The 26,285-nt window shown below is 35.2% G+C and overlaps 2 protein-coding genes across 2 annotated transcripts; both read right to left on the bottom strand.

Annotated features, from left to right (window-relative positions):
* Nucleotides 1-1,746: 1,746 nt before the first annotated feature.
* LOC127123178 (uncharacterized) lies at nt 1,747-2,475 on the bottom strand. The gene has a single exon (XM_051053425.1). It carries the CDS (start codon nt 2,473-2,475, stop codon nt 1,747-1,749), a length of 729 nt encoding a protein of 242 aa, XP_050909382.1.
* An 18,400-nt stretch (nt 2,476-20,875) lies between these two features.
* On the bottom strand, nt 20,876-23,228 carry LOC127123177 (transcription factor GTE12-like). Its single transcript, XM_051053424.1, has 2 exons — nt 23,099-23,228; nt 20,876-21,462 (listed from the first exon to the last, which is right to left on the bottom strand). The coding sequence occupies exons 1-2, from the start codon at nt 23,226-23,228 to the stop codon at nt 20,876-20,878; spliced, it is 717 nt and encodes a 238-aa protein (XP_050909381.1).
* Nucleotides 23,229-26,285: the final 3,057 nt, after the last annotated feature.

Below are 26,285 nucleotides of genomic sequence, written 5' to 3'. Positions count from 1 at the left end.
TTAAATGCTGACTTAGAAGAAGAAATCTATATGGAACAACCAGAGAGGTTTGTAATTTATGAGTAACAAAACAAGATATGTAAGTTAGATAACTCTCTATATGGTGTAAGACAAGCTCCTTAGTAATGACATGAAAATTTTAATAACTTAATGGTATTGAATGTGTACAAAGTGAATGAAAATGACAAATGCGTTTATTATAAATCTGTGAATCACATTTGCACTATCATATGTCACTATGTAGACGACCTGCTCATATTTGGATTAAACATTTGGGTCATTAATGATGTGAAATAGTTGTTGAGCAACCACATTGATATGAAAGACCTCAGAGAAGCGAGTGTGATAGTTGGAATCAAGATGCTTGCTAGTTGGGATCCCTTTATAGAAAAAACCAATGCCAATTGTTTTGACTCACTGCGATAGTACTGCGACCATTGCAAAAATTGAGAACCGTTATTATAATGGTAAAAGACGTCAAATTAGAAGAAATCACACCATAATTAGAGATTGTATCTCTAAAGGAGTTGTAAGACTGGATCATGTACGCACTGATGAAAATTTAGCAGTTCCTTTGACAAAAGGGTTAGCTATAGAGAAATACCATAAAACACCCAAGATGATGAGACTAATGCCTATGGAGAAATGAGTTTCTCATGATGGAAATCTTACCTAATAGACTGGAGATGCCAAGAAATAGGTTCAATGGGTAATAAAAAGTTGTGAGTAATATGAGACGATCATGCTAGTGTGAATAAGAGAAGCATGAATCCTTAAGCGATAAGAGAATGCTATAATAGAAACTCTTAATGAGATCTATAGTCTATGCAAGGAAGTAACTAGCTACAAGAGTACTCTTGATATACTCACATATGTGATTGTGGAACTTAGGCTGATTCCTATGTAATTTTGAGGCAGAATTCCTAGAGTCTTCACTAAATCAAGATACACGTGTAGAGTCATTAAAGCACATACTATTAGAATACACCTTAATAAAAGGTTGTGTGCAAGTTTGATGTCCGAGATAGAGTTTAATAGAATTGTGTCACTCTTATTGAATTAGAATCTTACTTGCTACACAAAGGTTCAAGTTGTAGACAATTATGCTTATGCGCAATCTTAGAGACATTTGACGTTCATTCTGAAATCGCTATTTTAAATTCAATTAGGGGATTGTTGGAAATCAAAGGGTTAATAAGGAATTGGAAGGATTTAGTGACACTACGTTGGAAATAAATGAGCACAAGTATGAGTTAGTGTGTATGAAAGTGAATTTGAAAATGTTCAATAAAGTCCCACATAGGAGGTAGAACACACTTTAGTAGTGTTTATATATTCCAAATTAACCAATTGGGTATCCAATTTTGTGATTGGATGAGAACACACACTCATGAAATATTACACACGCGCGTCCGTTGTCATTGTTTGTCCGACCGGCTTGGGTCAATCTGGTTTGATCTAGTCCGGTCTTGGACTTGGTACCAAAGTTAAAAGCATTGTCAACACCAAGACCTACCTCTCTCATTCTTGTTCCACAAAGGGAAAAAATTATCAATTGATAATTATTTTTTAAAATTAAAAAAAAAAAATTGAATTTTGATATTGCAATTTTTTTTATTTTTAAACAAATATGTAATTATTTGTTAGTAAGGACTACGATAAACTCTGTTTATCTATATATAAACACAAATTAAAATTAGATAAGCGTCTCACAACTCGATAATAATTAACTCGAGTCTATCTAAACTATTTAATGTGTGAGTTTATGTAAACTAGCAAACTCATGTCGCTAGCAAACTCATCCAATGTTGCATACAACCTCATTTTTCTCTCTATTTCCTTCAAACCTATTGCCTTTGTCTTACACTTATCAGACTTTGCTATTTTTGGAGGATCTTTCAAATCCCAACCATCTCTATCTACCAACATCCTCTTTAATATCAACCAACATTGCCTCCTCTTAACACCATCCATCGGTTCCTTCAACCCACATTCTTCACCTCTTGTCACAGACGCTGTTTTGGAACAAAGTTTTGAACTTTCTTTCGGACCATTAAAACCTATTTCTGTTTTTGAAACTTTGTTCTTGATTATCTTCTTGTTTTCAACAACAATGTTACTATCCTTTGTTTGAGACGTAACTGTGTTGGAAACTTTGTTCTTGATTATCTTCTTGTTTTCAATAACAATGTTACTATCCTTTGTTTGAGACGTAATTGTGTTGGAAACTTGGTTCTTGATGATCTTCTTGTTTTCAACAACAATGTTACTATCCTTTGTTTGAGACAAAGCTGTTGATTTGGTTTGATAATTTGAATCAACCCAATAACAGGTTACGACTGGTTTCACAGAATCTTGAATCTTTCTTCTCTTGTTTTCATCTGTGCCGCAAGAATCTGAATCACGTTTTCTTGAACTAGGAGGATAACTGAGCTTGACGATAAGTCTTTTACGAAGTTGTGTTTTCTTGGACATGGATGCAGAAGAAGGGTTTGTGTTTGATGCTTCTAAGGAAGAAGGTTTGGTGTTGTCGGACATGGATGCAGAAGAAGGGTTTGTGTTCGATGCTTCTAAGGAAGAAGGTTTGGTGTTGTCGGACATGGATGCAGAAGAAGGGTTTGTGTTCGATGCTTCTAAGGAAGAAGGTTTGGTGTTATGTGACATGGATGCTTTTAAGGAAGAAGGGTTTGCGTTTTGTGACATGGATGTTGTAAAGGTAATGATGTTTGTTTGTAAAGGTTAAGTCTTCAGCACTTCTCTCTATATATATTAAGATTTGTTTGTTATGATATTTAATACAACTTTAAATATTCAATCTTATTGAATAATTAGATTTTATTTGATTCTACCGATATCTAGGGATACATCCTTAATATCTAAAAACAACTTTAAAAATTCAATCTGTTTCTTAATTATTTCGCAAAAGGAAAGAGCCTTTAATTTTTGAGAAGTTGTTTTATCTAACTTCTCATTTGATTTTCTTTAAAACCTCTTAAAAAAATTTATAACAAAAAAAATTATCTTTTTTGTTATAAAAATTGTAACAAACAAACGCAAAGTTCAATTAAAAAGTAAGTCTTTAAATATTAATAAATCTTTCTACAACTGAATAATTTTAATTTATTTTTTTGTTTTAAACTTTAAATAGAAATTTTAATTCTTCTATTTTTTTTTTTGAGTTTTGATCCCCCCATTTTAAAAATCGTGATTTTGGTCATGTTTTTAAATTTTGAATTGAATTTTGATCACTTTAAATATATATATTGTGATAACTGGATGATACCTTGAGAATAATCTCGAAGTATCTAAATACCTAATACAAAAGAGATGTGCCCAAGATCTTTCATCGCTAAACTTTTGTTAGAGATTTCTTAGTTTCACACAACAATCATATATCATTGTTGACTAAATAAAATAAAATCGATACATTAAACTAGGAATATAAACTTACTCCTATTAAACTTGTAAAACCCAACCATTTTTCATAATAGACATCTCAAAACCAAACGAGACAATTGTCTTATGAAATATTGTGGTATCACTAATGAGACAATTTCATTAACTAATAAATGAATTTTATCTGTTCGCAAACCATAAACTTTATTTACACAAAATTTTCTCCTATTGTACCATATTGTATTTCTTAAAGTCGCCATTAAGAAACATTAACTTGATGTCCATCTTATGAAGCTCCAAAATTATAACAAGTAAGAAGTGTCAGAACTATCATAATAGAGTGTTTCAATCATATCGAATATGATTTCTCTCTTCAATCAATTCTTTATGACACTTGATGCTCTAGTTCGTAAGGATGTTGAGTTTTTCCTTAGTGAACTACTCATCATAAGTTTTAAAAAAAATCTTTTGGTTCAAAAAATGATGACCTCAGAATGGTCGAATGGGGTCCGGGGTCTTTTGAAGTTTTCCTTTTATCGAGGCTCCGGGCTAGATGCACTTCTCACTCCAAAGTCTTTTCTTTGGGTTGGACGGTGCCCGGGGAAGTATGCCTCACATTTTCCTGTTTATGCATGTTAGAGGATCGATTTCTCTAAGGAGTAGCTTAAGGCTTGTCGAATTGCTTTATACATTTCTACGATGGGATGCTTTCCGATCATTGGGGTCAAAACTTTTTGGCTTCCCTCCTTCTCTAGAGCGGGTATCTATCTCAAGTAGATCTGGGGTGGTTCTTTTGTGAATTTGTGGTACCCCTATAATGCTACTCGATGTTGGATTGGCTCCCGACGTTAACTATGAATTTGTGGTATCCTTCCAATGTTGACCCTGTAATTATCCTGACACTGGCAAAGAGTACGGGGGTAGCCATGCCGCACGGTGAATTACAAGGCTTAGGCCCGTCCTTCATGGAACTTACCTTCATACCTCAGTGTAACCCTAAAATCAGGATTTGTAAATCCTTTCTTTCGTTATTCTGTGGATTTCTAAAGAAAATTAAAGACCTTGACAATAAGGAATTGAGGGGAAAATGATGATTGAACGAGTCGACTATGATAGATCTCCGCGCTTGCTTTAAAATGCTCTCAATTTCAAGATCTGGAGGATCTATGAGCGATGATATTGGAAAACGAACGTGAATCACGTAAACTATTGAAATCAAAGGCTAAATGTGTTTCTGATTCGGTAGCCTAAGGAGGCTACAATTCATTAAAGTAGAACACCAATGTGCATAGCAGGTGTGCAACATTAGTTGAAAATCACTTTGCAACTCACTTTTACAAGTAGACAACATCGGTGTGCATAGCAGGTGTGCAACATTTAAACGTATTTAATAAAAATATATTTTTATATATTTATATTATACAAATTTAATTATAACAAATTTATAATAATATAATTATTTTTTATTCTGTTATATAACATATGCATAAAAGTTATATGTATTTAATATGATATATGCATACAAATATATAACGTTTAAGATGTGACATATTTTTTTCCTTTATTTTTTTAATTTTTTAATTCCATATTACTAATTATTTATTATTTAATTTTTTTAGTGTTAAATGATAAAAGTCAAAATTCCATATTATTAATTATTTATTATTTAATTTTTTTGGTGTTAAATGATAAAAGTCAAAAATTTCAAAAATGGTTTCAAGAGGGGTCAAAACATGAACCATGTATTTACTGTTAGAACATAAAGACTCAAATTGAACGTTTGACAATGGTGGAAGATAAGAAATTGGGGAAGATGAAGTTGAGAGAGAATTAGAGAGAACGAAATGATATTGGATGAATAGTAAATTTGACATTAATTGGAATTGGGAATATTACAAGACTATTTATACATTGAGAGAATAACAAAAAATACAACTCAAAATACAACTAAAGTGACCCAACAATTAAGTTCTGTTATTTTTGGAAAACTAGCAGGTAATAACAGAAATTTAATTGCATTTAACACACCACCTTACTTTAGTTGCTCCAAGTCCTCCATGCTCAAGCACTTCTTCAGCCTCTTGAACACATCATTTGTCACACCCTTTGTCAACAAATCCGCGACTTGATCTTCGTTTCTGCAATAGCTCAATCTAAGCTTTCCCTCACCGACCAATTCTCTCAAATAATGAAACCGCATCTCAATATGCTTGCTCATTCCGTGTACAATCGGATTCTTCGCAAGATTTATTGCGGAAACATTGCCTGCAAACAGTGTGGTGGCAACATCATCACCACATCCCAATTCCTTCAATAGATTCATAAGCCACATAGCTTGGCACGCACCTAACGACGTCGCAATGTACTCGGCCTCACAAGAAGAGAGTGCTACAACCGGTTCCTTTTTCGAACACCAAGAGATTGGTGTACTACCAAACATAAAAATGTACCCCGTCGTCGATTTTCAGTCATCTTTATCTCTGCACCAACTAGAATCGGTGTAGCCAAGTAAATTGCACTTACGCCCCGTGTCCGATGCGAGAAAGAGAATTCCGCAGCCAAGAGTACCTTTCACATATCTAAGGATCCTCTTGACCGCCGCCAAGTGAGACACCTTAGGTCTCTCCATGAATCTACTCGCAATACCGACACTAAAAGCCAAATTTTGTCGCGTATTGCACAAATACCGTAACGATCCAATCAAGCTCCGGTAAAGCGTTGGATTGGCATCATCCTCCTCATCACTTTTGGACAGCTGCATTCTAGCCTCACAAGGTGTAATATAAGCATTAAAATGCTCCATATCACACTTTTTCAAAATATCTAGAGCATACCTCCTTTAGTGCATAAGCAGCCCCACTTTTGACTTGTGAAACTCTACGCCAAGGAAGTAATTCATGACACCAAGGTTCGTCATCTCAAACTCTCCCATGAGCTCACTTTTGAACCTTGAAATACTCTTGTCATGGCTGCCCGTAATCAAGAGATCATCAACATACAAGCAAAGTATAATAACACCATCATTTGTATCCGATCTCACATAAACTCCATATTTGGATACACATCGTTTGAAACCAATGTCAATAAGAAAGCCGTCAATACGTTTGCTCCAAGCTCTTGGAGCTTGTTTCAAACCATACAACGCCTTGTGTAGCTTGTAATACTTTATCTCTTGATTTTTTTTATCACAAAACCGGGTGGCTTCCCCACATAGACTTCCTCAACAAGAGGACCATTCAAAAACGGAGATTTGACATCCATTTGGTAAACCATCATATTGTTGCTATGCGCAATACCAACAACCAAACAAATAGTCTCTAATCTAGACACCGGTGCGAATACCTCCTCATAGTCTATACCTTCTCGTTGCAAGAACCCCTTCGCCACTAATCGAGCTTTGTGCTTGATTACTTCACCTTTGGGATTTGCTTTAACCTTATAGACCCATCGCACACCTATCGGTTTCTTTCCAAGTTGTAAATCGACCAACTCCCAAGTACATTATTGTACGATGTTCATTATTGTACGATTTTTCCTCTCGACAACCCCGTTTTGTTGAGGCGTATACGGAGGCACCACCTCACGTACAATTCCCTCAAGATCACAAAACTTCCCAAACTCACTAGAGGTATACTCACCTCCACCATCCATTTTGAGAATTTTGAGCTTCCGACCGCTTTGCTTCTTTTTGTATCCTCAATTTCCCACGTATCCTTCAATGACTTCCATTTGTGTTCAAAAGTTTCACTAAACTTTTTTGCAATTTGGTAAATATGATTCCTTGGAGGATACGTTACCATTGCATTAGATAACACAAGCCTCATGTCGCTAGCAAACTCATCCGTTGTTGCATACAACCTCATTTTTCTCTCTATTTCCTTCAAACCTATTGCCTTTATCTTACACTTATCAAACTTTGCTTTTTTTGGAGGATCTTTCAAATCCCAACCATCTCTATCTACCAACATCCTCTTCAATATCAACCAACAGTGCCTTCTCTTAACACACTCCATCGCTTTCTTCAACCCACATTCTCCACCTCTTGTCACAGAATCCTTCATGTTATCCTTTGGTTGAGACAAAGGTGTTGTTTTGGAAACTTGGTTCTTGATCATATTCTTGTTTTCAACAACATTGCCATTATTCTTTGGTTGAGACAAAGCTGTTGATTTGGTTTGATAATTTGAATCAACCCAATAACAGAATATGGTTGGTTTTATAGAATCTTGAATCTTCCTTCTCTTGTTTTCATCTGTGGCACAAGAATCTGAATCGCGTTTTCTTGAACCATGAGGATAACTGAGCTTGATGATAAGTCTTTTACGAGGTTGTGTGTTCGAAGGGTTAGTGTTGGGTGCTGTTGAGGAAGAAGGTTTGGTGTTATGTGACATGAATGCAGTTAAGGAAGAAGAGTTTGTGTTCGATGCTTTTAAGGAAGAAGGTTTGGTGTTGTCAGACATGGATGTTGTTAAGGAAGAAGAAGGGTTTGTGTTGGATGTTGTAAAGGTTAAGTCTTCTGCACTTGTGTGTGTCTATATATAAGATTTGGTTGTTACGATATTTAATGATTGTTCTAATATTTAGGAATATTATCATAAAATTAATATTTATTATGGTGTTTCAATAATTAATACTAACTAATCGGAGAGGAGTAGATATCATTGTTCTAATATTTAGGGATATATGCATTGATATTTAATCTTGTTTTATTTTGTTTTAATTTTAGTATCTAACTAATAAGTTATCTCAAAAGATATTAATTGTAACAAACTTTCTATTTCATACTTTAAAAAAAAAATATAAATAACAAAAATTTGAAATCTTTTAAAAATTTATTTTTAATTTTTTTATAACAAACAAGACTTAACATCATTTAGAAAAATAATTTTTAATTACTGTTCAATCTTTTTACAACAAAGGATATTAATTTTAATTTATCTTTTTGTTTTAAATTATTTATTAAAATTTCAAATATTTAATAACCATGTTATAAGTAATATTTAATAACCTCTTAAAATATTTAATAATCAAATATTTAATAACCATACAAATTTCATGCATATAGAATTTCATGGGTGTAGCCTTATCTTCTATTTTATTTTATTTTTCTTTTTTATAGGAAAATTCATCTCTAATTCATTTTTATTGTTTTAGTGTTTCTAGTATTTTAATTTTACCTCTATGTTTTTCTCTTATTTTCTCTTTTGAACCCTAGAAAATTCATTTCCCTCCATTAAGCTAAGAAATAAGATTAAAACTAAAAATTAATTTTATATTTTTGTACATTATTTTATAAATAAATTTTTTTCTTCATATTTTGATAAAAATATAAAAAATAATTGTTGGTAAATTAAGTCAAATATATTTGTTTCAAACCCTAAATTGGAGGAAAATATTCGAATGGGGCCTATAAGTTATTTCAACCCGAAGTTGGCTTTAGGGTTTCATCAGTTTCTTAATTGTTTTTCTAATTTTGGTTTTGATTTCACTTTAGGCAAGTAGAAAAATCTATGGTATATCTTCATCCATCTTCTTATTGATTGAGTGATTGAATTAATTGGGATACAAATGAAATTTTCACACAAGGGTAGAAAAATATTCGAATGGGGTCTAAATGTAATTTTTTTTACTCAAATATCCCATATTTTTTTAAAAAAATCTAAAATAATTCAGTTTTAAAAAAATTTCTCAATCTACCCCAATTTCAAAAAAAATACTTCAGGCATGGGCGCCAGACCAATTGACGCTTATCCTTAATTTTTAAGAGGGGGCGCCAATTGGATTGGCTACAGCACATGGTGCTTCCAATCCAATTGGTGCCCAGGTACACTAATTGAGAGGAGGCGCTAATTGGTCTGGCGCCTCAGTGTAATATACAATTTTTTTTTCATAAATAGAGGTGTTGTCTGATTCATTTTTCCACGTCTCATTTCGTCATATTGCAAACATGTTTGGTGTTCGTCGCCGCTATGGAAAAGTGATTTATTTGAGAGACAAGCTCCGATGTTGATGCTCTTCTGGAATATTTGTAGTTTCGATCAACTGAAGAGGGAGTTGGTTCGTTGGTTAGATGGAAAAATATTAGAAGGAGAAAAAATAAGAAGTATTGAGAGACTCGATAATATATTTGGTTGGATGCGAGTAAACACTGATAAGGATGCTAGGGAAATGATGTTTGGACGAGATGACATAAGTTTGATTATTGTAATCAGTTAGAAATGTCCTGTTTTAAGTTTTCTTATGTTGTAGTGATGTTAGTTATTAACCTTGTTGTAACAAAAAGATAATGATATATAAAAATTCAAGGTTACAAAAATTGAAAGGAGCTTCTAAATTATGATGCAGATGTTGCTCCTAGATTGGGACATTTGTTCTTATTGTGTCCGGGTTGATGACATATACTACATAATCTTATCATTTTATCAGTCGTATCCATTTCTGTTCTAATACGCATATTGTTTGGCCGTCCTTTTTTCTTTCTTCGCATCTCATCGTTGTGCCAAACTATGTCACCTTCATATGGAGGCTAGTATTCCCCCATTGGTAGTACTGAGAAGCTTTTGTTATACACATTCATAACGGTAATGGCCTTGTGAACATCAGATAGATGGCTATAAGCATCCTGGTGAGTATGCGCGCATGCCGCAATGACATGGGAGCAAGGAATACGGAAGGTCTGGAACTTTCCACAATCATACCAACTTCTGTTTAGTTTGACAGCATAGGATAAATTTGGCATCCCCTTATTGTGATCCATTGTTTCCTGTACACTGAAATTTTGCCTATGACGGTCAAAGACTGTAACTGCGTGTGTGCTAGCTTTGATACTTTCCTCTTTCATCACTTTCATACAACATTCACTGAATATTTGATCCGACATTAACACTGCACGCCATCTTTCACCTCTGGTTGTGAATCTAGATGCCAACCTAATATAGGTTGTTCTGACCAAAGCGGTTATTGGTAGATTTCCAATGCCTTTGAATATGCCGTTCATGCATTCCACGAGGTTTGTTGTCATGTGGCCCAATCGACAACCTCTATCAAATGCCATTGTCCACTACTCTACTGATATGTTATCCACCCATCTTCCCGCATCTGCATTAGACAATCTAATTTCATCACGGTAATGTTGAAATGACGGTTAAGTTAAAGCATACCCTGCATTCACCACTTTTTTGCGAAGGTTTTTGTCTTTGATTGCACGCATGAAGTTTTGTGCGATATGTCTAATGCAATAGACATGGGTAGAAGGAGGATCATGCCATCCGTTATCATGGTTATTGTAAGCACTCTCAATGGCAGCATGTCTATCTGAAACCAAACAAAGATTGGCTTATGGAGCGACGTGTGTTCTGAGATGTCGAAGGAAGAAATCTCAACCACCAACGGTTTCACCTTCAACCAGAGCAAAGGCAATGGGAAAGACATTATTGTTGTCGTCTTGTGCAACAACCATAAGCAAAGTACCCTTCCATTTGTCGTATAACCATGTTCCATCAATTTGAATAATAGGTTTGCAGAATGCAAAACCTTTGATGCACGGTTCAAATGCCCAAAAGAGGCGGTGAAAGATTCTATTTCCAGCAACACAAGTTCTGTTTGGCGTAAATGCTGGCAGTGTCTCCATAATTGCAATAGTTCCTTGTGCGTATGTTTTAAGTGCCCATAAAAACCATGACAATTCTTTGTATGAATCCTCCCAGTTGCCGAATACATGTTCAACAACCTTTGTCCTTGCAATCCACGCTTTCTTGTAAGATGGAGTATAATTATATCTTGTTCTATTATTAGATATTATTATACTCACCTTCACTGATGGGTCTTTGTTAACAAGCGGCAAAATGTTTTGACATATCAATGCAGCACTTAATTTACGGTGATCTTGTACAACATTAGTTGCAATGCAACTGTGAGGTGGGTCTATAGAAGCTATCAACCAATCGTCGCTTCTCTTCTTGTGAGACGCAGCCAACCGAAACTTGCAAACGATGTTACGACATTCGATGACATACCTTCTCGAATCAGTGCGTTTCACGGTGAAATTAGCAGAGTTATTCATGTGAAATTTTTTGATAGCTCGCACACATTCCTCTTTAGTGCGGAACATGTCTCCCACTTTTAACTCACCCTCTGATCGTGGATACGGGTTATAAAAGCACTGTTGGATATTTCATCGTCATGCAAATCCATGTTTGTTATATGTTGAGGAGGATTATATACATGACTTTGAGGTAATGGCATTGGATGATCGTCATCTTCAATGTTGTTATTCAACATATGATCGACCTGTGTCTCAGTCTCTCTTCTTCTTCATCAATGACGTTGACTTCTGCTTCTACTTCTAGGTCGGCTCCATCTGAGTTTTCTGAATCAAATTCATCAGATTCAACTTTATTAGTTATCTGAGATTGCTGAGACGGTATACTTGGTTGAAGAGTAATATATAACTCAATAGAGTTGCAACCAGAATTTTCGTGACTAACAAACATATATTCAACATCTTCGTCGTCCCGTACCTTTAGTTGGTCAAATTTACATTGACTATTCTCGAAATAAATTGGATTTTGATACGTGATTTGTGACACAAGACCAGATCCTATGCAGGATTCAATTCGTTTTGTCAAATGCAAGAAATTTGAATTTCTCTTGATCGTAAGTCGGATAGTATAGGTGTTTCGAAAAGAAAACCCGTATACATCAGACTCATATGTCTCACTGTTGTAGTGAGCATTGATAATATATTTGGATGCAGATGACATTGTAATATTTGGGTGCAGATGGAAAGTAAATTTTTGGTGCAGATGAGTTTATGTTGATTGTAGGATGAAATGGTAAGACACTTAAATATCCATGTGACATGGCATGCATGCAAACCCTAGCGTCAATCCTATTGGCGTCTGCATGTAATATTAGTACATGGGCGCCAGTCCATGTGGCACCTTACAGACCTTGAAATTCTGCATGTAGATAGCCATGCAACCTGCAGCCTATGTGAAGACCATGCATGCATGCAAGCTTAGGAGGCGACAATCCATATGGCGCTTGCGTTGTAAGATTGCATGTGTAAGCCAAACCAATTGGCGCCTACATGCAAGCCCAATTATCCATGCATCCAAACTTTTGCATGTCTTTGCATGTCTCTCATTATAAATAGTCATACAAGTTTCACTTATTCATCACCAATAATGACTTCTTCCTCTGCAACAACCACTCTTTCAACTGCAACAACCATTCTTTCATATATTTACTACGACAAGATGTCTCTGCTCACTATGGGTGAATCGCATAGAGGCACAATTGAAAACATAATAACTTATGTAAGCATTTAATTCTTGTATTATTTTTCTAAAGTAACTTAATTTGTTTTTTTTTAAAGTAACTTATTTTGTTGTTTATTTTTTATAAAGTAACTTATTTTATTTTTTATTTTTTAGGATGTTTCTAAGTTTCGAACTCGTGTCCACGAATTTGTTCACATGGACGTGATTATTCAACCTTATGTCGAACTCGCTGATTTTGGACATGTAAGCAAAATAATGTCTTGGTCAGTTGATACTAAATTTATTCTTGCATTATGTGAAAGATGGCGTCCCGAGACACACACATTCTGGTTTCGAACCGGTGAATGTACTGTGACGTTAGAAGATGTCTACATATTATTGGGATTGCCTATCGAAGGTAAGGCGGTAAATAGTAAAACCAACTATGCAAATTCAATTTGCATGGACCTCTTGAATGCTAACTTGTTAGATGATAACTCGAGAGATCAAGGTATACTCCTTTCACGCCTTAAGGCATATCATAACAGCCTATAGTTAGATGAGAATTCTACCGAAGAGGCTCGAATAATAAAAGCTAGGTGTTATATTATGCTTTTAATTGGTTTATTTTTATTTCTCGAAGGTAGTGGTTCTAGTATGCATGTTATGTATTTACCTTTACTAAGACATGTAGATAGAATAAGAAGTTACAGTTGAGGGTCTGCTTGTTTGGCTTATCTTTATAGCTCTTTGTGTAAAAATGCACATAAAGACACATCTACATTTTCTGGATGTGCCGTTTTGCTCATAGCATGGGGTTGGTCCAGACTACCATCCCTAGTGCCCGTCAACAACAACAATTCACATTCCCGTACGCACAAAAGTAAGTTCTTAAAAATGGACTATATTTACTTACTTTAGCGATTATTATCTCTAAATAATATTTTTACTTTTATGGTGCAGATGGTCGGCACGTGGTATGAGTTATAACAGATGTCCTAGACATTGTATTACCCAATATCGCAATCTCTTGGATCACCTTCGACCAACAGATGTATTTCCTTTAACCTAATTATTTCGTAATAATTTGTTAATTTCTTCTAACAAATTTATAATCTAATATATGTTCACATTTCAATTCATTTGGCGTCCATATCTAAATTTGAATCATGACCATGAAATCAATGAACAAGACGCAACCGTTTGGACTGCATGTACACCGATCATAAGATTCACCATTGTGGATATGCACAATAGTGGTCGTGTTAAATTGCAGTTCGATATGCTTCAACACATCCCAGATCCCCCGACAAACCTCGGAGAATGGCATTTACGCAAAGTTAACGACCAATGGAACTTTAACCCATGGTTAAGCTTCGCCAGGTCTGTGTGTCGAAAATGGAAGCACCGACAAGACCATGTCTTAACTAACGTTGTGATTCCAACCGAAGAAAAACCAATTCGTAATTATATGGTTTGGTACAGATCGGTTGGATTTGAGTTCATCGCCGAGGATATATACCTATACGACCCACACTAGGAAACTTACACACCAGAAGGTTCAACATCTAACCCCCGACAACATTGTCAGACCGGTTACTCACAACCCCCTATCCATCAAAATTTCCGATCCACAAACACACAAACCTACAACCGTAACATGCCAAACACCCAACCACAATACTAAGAGCATATCTCGTACCACCACCAACAAGTAGATCATCATCAAGACACCCAACATCGTTATGCACCCAACACATCACCCTATCATAGCCGCCTTAGCCAAAACACTCAACGATCATTTAACACCAACCGTCCCTCCTCCTACCATAACCAAGAAGCCCAAACATCACAAAACCAAAACCTTCAACAATCATATGGCTACCAAACACCACAACAACCATTTCAACCTTTCCTCGATGTTTCATTCACACCAATGTCTCCCTTCAATCATCTTAGTCGTCCTCCAACAACTCATACACAACCCAACTACTTTGGCATGGGTCATGAACTCAGCTATGGCGGTAGCCCTTCAATGCATACACAAGACTACGCTGATTTGTCTAAATATCTCAAGCAATCTCCTGCAGTTGGTGGTGATGTTCCTGGGCCCTCAGATACTCAAACACCTGGGATGAATCATCAATGTGGGTTAGGGCCACGAGTTATGGTAGCTAGGGGATGTGGGACCGGAGATCGGTTAGGTGATCTCGGTCATCGACATTAGTCTTTTTGTGTAAACACGTATTAATATTAATATGAATTGTTCTGATTTCAACTTTATTTAAAATGTACAATGTTTTTCAAAAAAAATTACGAAACACACAGGTGTCAGACCAATTGACGTCTCCTTTAAAAATTAACACATAGGCGCCAATTGGATTGACAACACTAGATGCACTAACAAATCCAATTGACGTCTCCTCTCTAAATTTAAGAGCAGACGCCAATTCATCTGACGTCTCCTATTAAAAGTGGAGTAATTTGATAATTAATCTAAAAAATAGGTTATTTTGGATTATTTTTTTAAAATTAGAGTTATTTAGATAAAAAAAATCCCAAAATGTCTTCACTAATAAATTTTCCTTAAAATTTCATTTTATGCACTTTGTTCTTTTTTTTTCCACATTTAATGCACTTATCAAGTAACCTTCACTAACTTGAATTTCAAGTTCCCAAAGACACAAGGATAGATGTCTAGGTAAATGAGGAATAAGGATAAGACTTATTGTTTCATGGATAGATGTCTAATATATAACACAACTTTAAATATAAAATCTTATTCGATAATTAGATTTTATTTGATCGTACCGATATTTAGAGATACACCATTAATACTTAAAACAACTTTAAAAATTCAATCTGTTTTTTTTAATTATTATTTAAAATTTTATTATGAATGAGTCATCGCAACTTTAATTTCTGATGAGAAGTTGTTCTAACTAACTTCTCATTTGTTTTTTTTTAAACCTCTTAAAATTTTATAACAAACAAAAAATGAATTTTTTATTTTTTATTTTGTTTTAAAAATTGTAACAAACAAGCGCACGGTCATTTAAAAAATAAGTCTTTGAATATTAATAAATATCTTTACAACGGAATAATTTAAATTGATCCTTTTGTTTTTGTTTTAAAATTATTTATTTAAAATTAAAATATTTAATAAATATATTTAAATAAGTTTAATTGATACAAGATATTTTACACTATTTATCAATAAATTGTGACACTAGCTCTACTTTTCCTTTAACAAACATCGATAAACTTACTCGCCAATACATGACAATTAATGTCTATTTATATTTTAATTTTTTAAAATATTATTTTGATCTCCTTATTTTATCTTATTTATAAAATTAATTTTTATTTTAAATTTAAATAATTTTGTTCATTTTGGAAAATCCATAAAAAAGTCTATCTCTTATCGATTAAATTTCACAAAATTTAAAAAGTTAGTTTTTAATTCAGAATTATATAAATTTAAGATTTATATAATAAAAATTCATCATAATAAAGTTAATTATGTATTTCAATATATCTATAGAACACTAAATTTAATTTTAGTTTTTTCTATTGTTATTTGTAAAAAAAGTGACTAGTGTCAAACTCTCATACACAAAACTTAGAATAGAGCAATTTCAATGGGATACAAGAAATATGCAAATCAAGAATAAAGTCAATAATTTTGACTATGAAAAGTTTATTTGATTTTCTATCGTGGAATCTCTTTTTCTTGTTCTGTACTTCCGTGTCCTCGACTTCTGTTATCTCTCTTAAGCTGATTTCTCATTTCCTCCTCTATATTTCTGTAATTTAGAGTGAGTGTTCTTTTTGTTTCAGGTTACTCCTGAGTTTTTTCTTGATTTTTTTTGCGATTTGCAAGAATTCCGCCATCTTTTCTTTCTCTGTCAACTTGGTGTTCCTGGTTCCTATATCTATCTCTAGTGGTTGATCATTCCCTTATGAGCATCCAGTTTTGCAAAGTGTGTGTTTTTAGATCGTTATCAGGTGTTTTACTCGGTTCCTTTTCGATTTTGCTTATTTTTTTGGTGTGCTGCATTCAGACTCCATGGACGACAAAAGACTGTTGGACAACGGTAAAAGGTTTACCTCCTACAGGGATCTAGTCATTGATTTGTCTTCTTCGGTTCTGCATGTTACATAAAATATATCAACAGGAGAAAAAATCAACAAGCAAGACTATCAACAAAAAAGTGCTCATCAGTTCATAGATACCAACATTCCTAATCAAGATTCTGCTGAAGACCAAGGTTTTTGCGTCTGGGACGATGAGGATGTGCAAGAAGCGTATAAAGAACTAAAAAAATTGTTCTTGGAAAGTTCCTATCACAAAAGCTTATTCATAAACTATCCCTATAGTTTGGTCTAGCTGGAGTATGGTGTGACCTAATAGGTATAAAAGTTGTGGAATTAGAATTGGGGCTCAAACACATCTCCATGGACAAACCTGCAATTACAAAGACTATGGAATCCTGCAATTACAAAGACTTAGACTCTAGTTTGGTCACAATTTTGGGGAATATCTCTGAAAATCAGATCTAAATAGATGAGGTGTAAAATCGAAGCAAAGCTTGGAAAGGTTTTGGAGTCTGAACTATATAGCTACCCAAATAAGGCCACAATTGTTAAAACAAAAATCCTATTTGACTCTAGAAAGACCCTTTAGTTAGGAATGTATCTCGGTGGTGTTAAAGATGGTACTACATGGGTGGACTTCAAATATGAGAAAATCCATTTATTTTGTTTCAACTGTGGTATTATTGGACATTCAAAATATTTATGCACTCAAGCTATAAAAAAAATCCTTGGAACCCAATGCTAAACAATCTTTCGGACCTTGGATCAGATCTATAGAATTTAGGAAAAAAATATCAACAAAGCGGAAAAAAATTATAGCAGGAACCATATGTTGTCCCCTAGCTATGGACCTTTCAGCCTTATACCCGAAGCCTAAGAAGACAAGTACATATCCAAGATAATTTCAAAGATATCTTTGAAGTCGAGAAAGAGCTAACTGACATCCTAAAAAGTGAGGAGGCTTGGTGGATCCAAATAGAAAAACGTTTTTGGCTGCTAGAAGGAGATAGAATCACCCACTATTATGTAAAGACCTTTTCACCATGATTGTAAAAGGGATACCATGACGGTTAACCCTCCGTGGTTAGGTAGGATGTGGTTGTAAATGTGTTGCTTTCCACCATAGGTGATTGACCGTAGTGATAAACTAGGTAGTGTGCTACCTATCACAACGGTTATAGTTAATAACTGTTGTGATATATATAGTTCATGGATTCGAAACCTAATAACATCAATTTAATTAAAGCACATATAATATTAACAATTCACCATAGTTATATATTTCAACCGTGATGACATGTATATGAGTTTATTATAAAATATGTGGATTACTGTTTTTCCCTTACCCCTCAATAAACATATACAACCATTCAAATTTTATTTAAAGATAATAATCTGAAAAATTATATTATTCTTGAAAAACCACTTAGATGATCCACTATTTTTCGAATTGCATGGATCTTGTAATTCATCTCTTGCTCTTTAACATATAGAATTTAGTTCAATGCTTCAGGTTCTTCAAAGCAACAATTCATTCTCTTCTAGTTTATTTTGAAAAGCATCAATTTGTTGAGTAATTCAGATTCATCGTCATCACTATCATCATCATTATCTTAAATGATTATGATGACAGTGATGACGATGAATACAAATTTCTCAACAACTTTGATATTTTCCAAAATAAACTAGAAGAAAATGAACTGTTGCTTTGAAGAACTTGAATCATTGAGAAAAAATTCTATATGTTCTAACTCGAATCAACCCTTAGAGAATTTTGGTACCCTACAAACATTCGCAAAAAATTTTTTTTAGACAAAGTGTGACAAGCTGGGGGAAAATATACTCTATCTCAAATGAACTAGGCTCTATTTTAGGGCCTAGTGTGCATTCTGTTGTATCTCGAATCAACCAGCCAATGCATGCGCATCCGGTCAATGGAAGTTTTACTGTTCATCCATGGAGAATGCCTCCCCATCTATCTCTTTAAGTAGTGGACATTGACAATCACGAGGAACAACCTCAACAAACTCGAGTGGTTGTAACTGCTAAGGCACCTACTGAAAATGAGCCTGAATACAGAGGTCCTCACGTTCATATTGAAACTACTTCTCAAGTTGTTCAGCCTACTGCTCAATATTTGTACCAAGGCCTTCAATCTAGAATGCATATTGCCCATCCTGGGGCTCCTTCTGTTGTTGTACCTCCGTTTGCTTATCCTGGGCATCTTATGCTCCCTATGGGGTCCAACCTGGTCAGACTGTTAATTCCGGTGCAATGTATCCTACTCAAATGTTTCCTTAACCTGCTTATCCCCAAGAACCTGCTCAAACTACACCGCAAGCTGCTTAGTTTCCTAATTCTCAAGCTTATCTGCAAGGTCTGGTTATCAATCAGAATGGTCCTGGTGGAAGTGAAACCAAGCATGCTGAATATCAGTTGTTAAATGATCGCATCAAGGCTATTTAGGGGTTTTCCGCGTATGGTATGGACGCGAAAGAATTATGTTTTGTACCAAACATGGTCTTACCTCCAAAGTTAAAGGCATCATATCTACAAAAATACAAAGGGCTTAGCTGTCTGAGAAGCCACATCACCATGTACTGCAGGAAGATGACTTCCTACATTGATAATGACGCGTTGCTTATTCATTGCTTTCAATATAGCATGTATGAGGCATCTCTTGACTAGTATATTGGCCTCGAGTGCAACAAGATCTTATCTTGGAAAAGACTTGTCTGAAGCCTTTTTGAAACAGTATAAATACAACTTGGACATGGCTCCTACAAGACTGCAGTTGCAAAATCAGATTCAGAGAATGAACGAAACCTATAAAGAGTACGCTCAAATATGGCGAGAAATGGTTGCTCACGTTAGACCTATGTTGTTCGATAAATAATTGGTTGATATTTTCATGGGCACGCTTCATTGTTTGTACTTAGAGAAAATGGTTGGTAGTATGTCCTTAAATTTCTCTGACGTTGTGATAATTAGCGAATGTATTGAAAATTGGGAAGATTGTTGGCACTGCTAATCAGTAGGCAATAGCCAAGAAACCTCAAGGTAGCTTCGCCAAGAGGACGGGAGGAGAGATCAATGTTGTAATGGCAAATGTTCACCCTCAATGGCAAGCTCCTATGCCTCCCATGCCATATTACCCATATGTTGCTGCTCTCCAATACCAACAACAACCGTCTCAGTATCAACCACAACATCAGCCTCCACATGCTCAAGCTTCCCAGAACAACAGAAACCAAGGTCAATGGTAAGATAGATGTGGAAACAATAATCAGAGTGGGAGACGACCTCAATATAACAAGATCTTGTATCTTACCATCAATATGGCTTAAAACTTAGCTTATTTAGATAATATGTTTTAAGAATTAATCTTAAGTATAGATTGAATTTTTGTTCTCTGAGAATATTTTGTCCATTTATGCATTTCAAATGGATTTAGTAAGTGATGATTTATATCAAAAGTCTCGTCCATCTAATATTTTAGAATAAGTTAGGATTAATACCATGGCCTAATTTAAGCATACTTAATTTTTATGTCTTAACTTTATGTGCAGGTGCATGGTAGTGACGTAATATATTGTTGACTTGTGCATGGAGAGAAGCAACTACTTACAATAATACTTCCAACGAGAAGTAATTTGAAGCATTTACTACTTGTTTTAATTACGAAAAACAAATCTCCTTGCAATATGAATCAACCACAGTTACATGTAATCTAACTGCTATTAACTTTCTAATAAAATAACTCAAGTTTTGCTATCATTACATTATGATACAATTATGAACTTTCTCAAGAAATTAATTATACAAACAATATTAAAATTATGTTTTAGTAAAACATGTTAAAATCTTTCAACACTAATTTGTACCTTTGACATTCAAAAAAGTTATGTATTGTAACCAATAGTGAAAAAATTGTATTAGACTATGATGTGACAGTGTTGTACTTTTTCCCCCTTTCTAATTAAGTTAGCAATTACTTAGAATGCTTGACAATAACTTGACAGAATTGAAAACTAATAACACATTAATTGACAAACATGTTGGTCTTTCAAAAACATTTTATACAATAAAATCAATTGAAAACAGATTATAAGCTCTCTTTAGTATCTTGTACTATTGTAAGTGTTGCTTCTTTTTGTATCCTCAAGTTCCCACATATTCTTCAATGACTTCCATTTGTGTTCAAAAGTGTCACTGAACTTTTTTGCAATTTGGTAAATATTATTCCTTGGAGGATACGTTACCATTGCATTAGAGAACACAAGCCTCATGTCGCTAGCAAACTCATCCTCTGTTGCATACAACCTCATTTTTCTCTCTATTTCCTTCAAACCTATTGCCTTTGTCTTACACTTATCAGACTTTGCTATTTTTGGAGGATCTTTCAAATCCCAACCATCTCTGTCTACCAACATCCTCTTCAATATCAACCAACATTGCCTCCTCTTAACACATTCCATCACTTTCTTCAACCAACATTCTTCACCTCTTGTTGTTGAATCCTTCATGTTATCCTTTGGTTGAGACAAAGGTGTTGTGTTGGTAACTTGGTTCTTGATCATCTTCTTGTCTTCAACAACATTGTCATTATCCTTTGGTTGAGACAAAGGTATTGTGTTGGAAACTTGGTTCTTGATGATCTTCTTGTTTTCAACAACAATGTCACTATTCTTTGGTTGAGACAAATCTGTTGATTTGGTTTGATAATTTGAATCAACCCAATAACAGGATATGGTTGGTTTTACAGAATCTTGAATCTTCCTTCTCTTGTTTTCATCTGTGGCACAAGAATCTGAATCGCATTTTCTTGAACCAGGAGGATAATTGAGCTTGATGATAAGTCTTTTACGAGGTTGTGTGTTCGAAGGGTTAGTGTTGGGTGCTATTGAGTGTAACACCTCAAAATTTGCCCTCCTCTCTTGGGACTAGCTGAGCATATTGCATATCATTTTTTAGGTCATTAGGCATTGCATATTTGCATATCATGTGGTTACATTGTGCAAGTCATCCTCATGAGTCTTGGTCAGAAGATAAAGAGGTTGAGGTTCAAGCCTGAGGGTTTATGGACTGGTCACTAGCCATCTGAGGGTGGTGGTATAAATTAGGGTTTCATGATTTCTCCAGGATATTGATCTTCATCTTGGGTGCAATGATACATCATCATCATCATGGTTTTGGCATCACTAAGGGATTCATTGCTCATGATCAGATACTTTGAGATTAGGGTTTTGACCTCTAGTCAACCCTAATCAGCTGCATTGGGCCAATCAGGGCTTGTCAAGGAGATGGAGGTTTTCAATGGATATGGGGATCATTTTATGATTATATTGAGCTTATGGAAGCTAGGGTTTCCTCATTGATCCGTTTCATCAGGAGTTTGAGGCTCAACCTGATCAGTGCATAGCCAAATTCATCTATCGGTCAGAAAAGTCAACTGTGGTCAACTGTGCCTGAATTGATGGATTTGGAGGTGGGAGAGGGAAAGAGACACTTCATTCATGTCTAAACAAGTTTCATTTGATATTTCAAACATCAAGAATGAAGAAAATAAAGTCAGATGGAAACTTTCCAAAAATAGCAGGTGACCTGTAATTGGAAACTGCCAAAAATGGAAAGTTTTTCACCTCAAAATTACATGTCCAAAAATGCTTCAAATGAAATTTTGTACAACATGAAAGTTGTAGATCTTGCTCTCACCTTTCCAAAAAGTCCAAGAACACTCATTTCTCATGTGTGGTTGGCAAGTTATGATCAAATCATTTTCAGAAAATGTTGAAATTCAAAGTGGCATAACTTTTGAATGGAATGGCCAAATTGGGTGATCTTTCTTTGAGCAAACCACATTTGATGTTTACTTTCATGATGCATCATCACATTTCATCAAAAATCATCATGGCAAAATGGCATTTTTCAAGTGATTCATTTTGAAAATTGGTGGGAAAAAAGGTGATTTTGTGAAATACATGGCTTTTGCATACCAAACCAATTTCAACACATTCCAAATGATCAATGTGACTTGTTTGAACTGGTTTTTACTGTTGCATTGGCTGATTTTGCAAAAGGCCATTTTGGACATTTATGCTTAAAACTACATTTCACTAATTCACTTTCAATTTGTTAATTGTGATTAGCAAATGGATTAAGGTTTGGTATAAAGGCCTAATTGTAACAGAAAATCATAATCACAAATCATTCTTTCAGATCTAACAAACTTTCCCTCCAAAAACCTCTCAATTTTCTCCAAATCTTTTCACACTTTTTCATCATTTTTCATTGCAAATTCATCAATCTTTTTGCTATTTCTTGTTGGATCCATCATCTACATGTATCATTGAGGATCTGTTTCAACAAAATCGTGGCATAACATTGAGGAATTGGACTATTGAAAGCTTGATCATCCATGGCATTTTGTTGATTCTTCAAACTGGTGCACAATTGAGCTAAGCTACTCATTTCATTCAACTTCCACAGCATTAATCATCATCTGTTTTGGCATTAGAGGCTTGGAAACTCACGATTTCAACAGCTGCCATCACCACAAGGTTAGAACTCGATCTCAATAATTCTCAAAATCATGATATGGTTTATGTAGATCTAAGTTCATAGAGTAGCATGCAGCTTGTAGAATTGAAAATCATTGAGAATCGAGTGAGATATCTTAAGTTGAAGTTTGGATGTGAAACCTAATTTTGTTCGATTCGTGAAGCATGTTTAGAGTTAGGTCAAATGGTTGCCATATTCGTGATCTAGGTTGAACACCGGTCATTTTGGTATATGGCACGATGGATTTGGTTGAGATGTGTTCTTGATGAATTTTCTGGAATTCTGATGTTGATGAACGATGAAGAACAATGCCAGGAACGTGTTTGATCCATGTTTCTTCGTTTGGATTTTGAAATTTTGTTTCCCGCTAGCATTAGCCAATAACATGTCGCCAGCGCGTTTAGTGAAACGCGGCGTTTCACGCCCGCTGTAGGATAATTACGAATATGCCATTGTTTCATATTAAATCACATTATTTCATTTTTCTTTTTTCCATTTCATTTCATTTTGGTCATGCAACTTCAAAAATTCATAAGTCATTCATTTTTTATCCAAATTTGATGAGGTTTTTTGCACAATTCTCCTTGTGATGTGTAGTTTTTTATGATGAATTTTAATATTTTTGTGCACGTGTGAATTTTAAAATTTCCTAGGGTTAGATTGAATGTGTCCAATTTGTGTATACCATGCCATTTTGCTTGTGAAATCTTGATGCTTCCATAGAAATGCTTGAAATTTTACATGCCTACTCTTGACTCTTTTTTTGGTGATTTTGATGTATAGTTTGCAATATTTGAGTCCCTGGTTGATGAGATATGATTTTTTTGATTAGAGGTGTGACAATTTGTGTCACACCATCCATTGTGCATCTTCCTGATTTTATTTGCCATGCTTAGGGACATTGGATTGAGTTGAATTTTTGCATGATTGAGCATATGTATGTTGAGAATGCATGAGAATGTTTCTGGATTCATTGCTGGCATTTCGTATTTGATTGGAATTTTCTCCCCTGTTTGGTCATTTGTTGATTTTTTGTGACACATGTTTGTATTTGCTTTGTGAAATTGTGGTCATTAATTGGATGGATGTGAAATTTGGCATGTACATTCTAGACACATTATAGGTCATCTTGGCTTTGATCCCATTCATTTATCATGTTTTATCACTGTTTTATGATTGATGGAAGTTGATGCTTGTTTTGATGCTTTATGTTGGCTTGCTTGAACTTGTCTGGACTTTCTGAATTTAATTTCTATACTTCCTCTAGTCCAAATAGCATGAAATTTGATATGATGCTCATTGAATGTGTTCTATTTAGACTTGAATTTTGTGGAATTTATTGAGCTGTTTTGGTATTGATTTGATTGTAATCATTCTGTTTACACCAATGTGTTTCAATCTTGCCTAGTTTGACATGTTTTATTCATGAAATGAATTTGGTGCATAGTTTTGATGTGAGACCAATTGGATTCTATTATTGTTTGACTAATCTTGGTTTTGATCAATTTTCACTTGCTGTTTTGAATTTTTCACCTCCTTTGACCCTAGGCTTGTCCTAGTGGTCTTGTTTCTCATGTTTGAGTTTGCTTTTCAGGTTAAGAAGCAAATGCTTTAAGGAGATTAATGCAAGTTGATTGAGTTTGGTTGCTTGTTGTGAACTAACTTGTTTGTTTTGTAGGGTGCCTAGCTCACTTGCTTTGGACTTGTGCTTTGCACATGAGATTAATTGTGTTGTCTGTTGGCTTTTATGCTGTTTGTTTTGACTTTGTGATTGGTATACTGATTGTATTTGATTGATTTCAGGTACATTAGTTGCTAACAGTTCTTTTTGAACTTGCTTGCTGTTGCTTGGTTGTATAAACCAATTGAGGTAGAATTTCTTTTCTCCATGTAGTCTGGAAGACCTGGCCTGTTACTTGGTCAGGCTACTGTCTGAAGTCCTTTTTAAGAGGCGATGTTTGTGCTTGTTTATTTTTGTCCCCAAGCAGGAAAAGTCCTTGATTAAGGCAATTGGCAGAACCCAAGGGATGTGCAATCCATCCCCTGCTATTCTTGTTGAGTCGTCCCTCTGCTCACACCACTGTGTTGATGCATTGGGACATTAACCCAAGATCTTGTACTGTTGTATAGTTGAGTCAGTGTCTTGAGCGTAGAAGGGTTCCCACATTCTGAACCCACGCTCCTTTGTCTGAAGCTCTCCCTGGCCAGGGATAACAGCTGTGAAGTCTCATCTTCACTCACCTTTCATCTGCTTCACCCTGACTCTCAATGTCAGGGTTAAGAGCAAATCACTACCTTGTACAGATGACTTGCTTTGGCAGTCTAACCCTTTGTTTGAGCCTCACTTGACTGGATATAGTGTGTGCTACATGTAAATGTTTGCTTTGTTTCGCTTATGCTTGTATGCTTGCTTTGCCTAGGATAGGATTAGCTTGTTGTTGTGCAAGTAGATAGAAAACTCAACATAGGGCAATGATGCATGATAACATCTAGGCTCGAGTACAGCTCCCTAGTAGTGTGTCTCCCTTTGTATCTGGTTAGAATTTCTTTCCCATTCAGGGGAACTACGTCGCCCTGATCCTCATACCAGATGAGGTACGTAGGCAGGAGGTCGTGCGAGACCTCTTCGGGCAATCTTTTTTCTTTTTGTGTGCGTTTGTTTGGCAGTTGCTAGGCTCAAGTCCCCGACTCCTTAGTAGCTTGTTGTTTGTTTATTCTTGTTGTGTGCTTGGAAGCTGATATAAGTCCAGTGATTGGCATTCGGGTTCCAGTGTGGGTGCGTTTGGTTCGGAAGCTGATGTAAGTCCAGCGATTGGCATTCGGGTTCCATGTTTGCCCGTGTTTGTGTTTGTTTGTTTGGCGTGCGTGAGCCGAACTACGGCAGCTCTGATTCTCGTTCCAGACGAGATACGTAGGCATAGGATGCGATGTCCTAGCGAGCCCTCTTCCTCTTCCCCCTACCTGTGT

This window comes from Lathyrus oleraceus, chromosome 2 (assembly GCF_024323335.1).
Source record: "Lathyrus oleraceus cultivar Zhongwan6 chromosome 2, CAAS_Psat_ZW6_1.0, whole genome shotgun sequence".
In the NCBI taxonomy this organism is placed as follows: Eukaryota; Viridiplantae; Streptophyta; class Magnoliopsida; order Fabales; family Fabaceae; genus Lathyrus; species Lathyrus oleraceus.
The sequence above is the reverse complement of the archived record's forward strand: the minus strand, read 5'-3'. Positions and strand labels throughout refer to the sequence as shown.

Excerpts from the sequence above, each read along its gene's own strand:
- LOC127123178 (XM_051053425.1), bottom strand. The coding sequence starts at position 2,475 with ATGTCCAAGAAAACACAACTTCGTAAAAGACTTATCGTCAAGCTCAGT.
- LOC127123177 (XM_051053424.1), bottom strand. The coding sequence starts at position 23,228 with ATGAGTAGCTTAGCTCAATTGTGCACCAGTTTGAAGAATCAACAAAAT. Across the intron at positions 21,463-23,098 it reads ACAGATCCTCAATGATACAT|ATTTGTCTCAACCAAAGAAT; the intron begins GTAGATGATGGA and ends CCAAATCAACAG.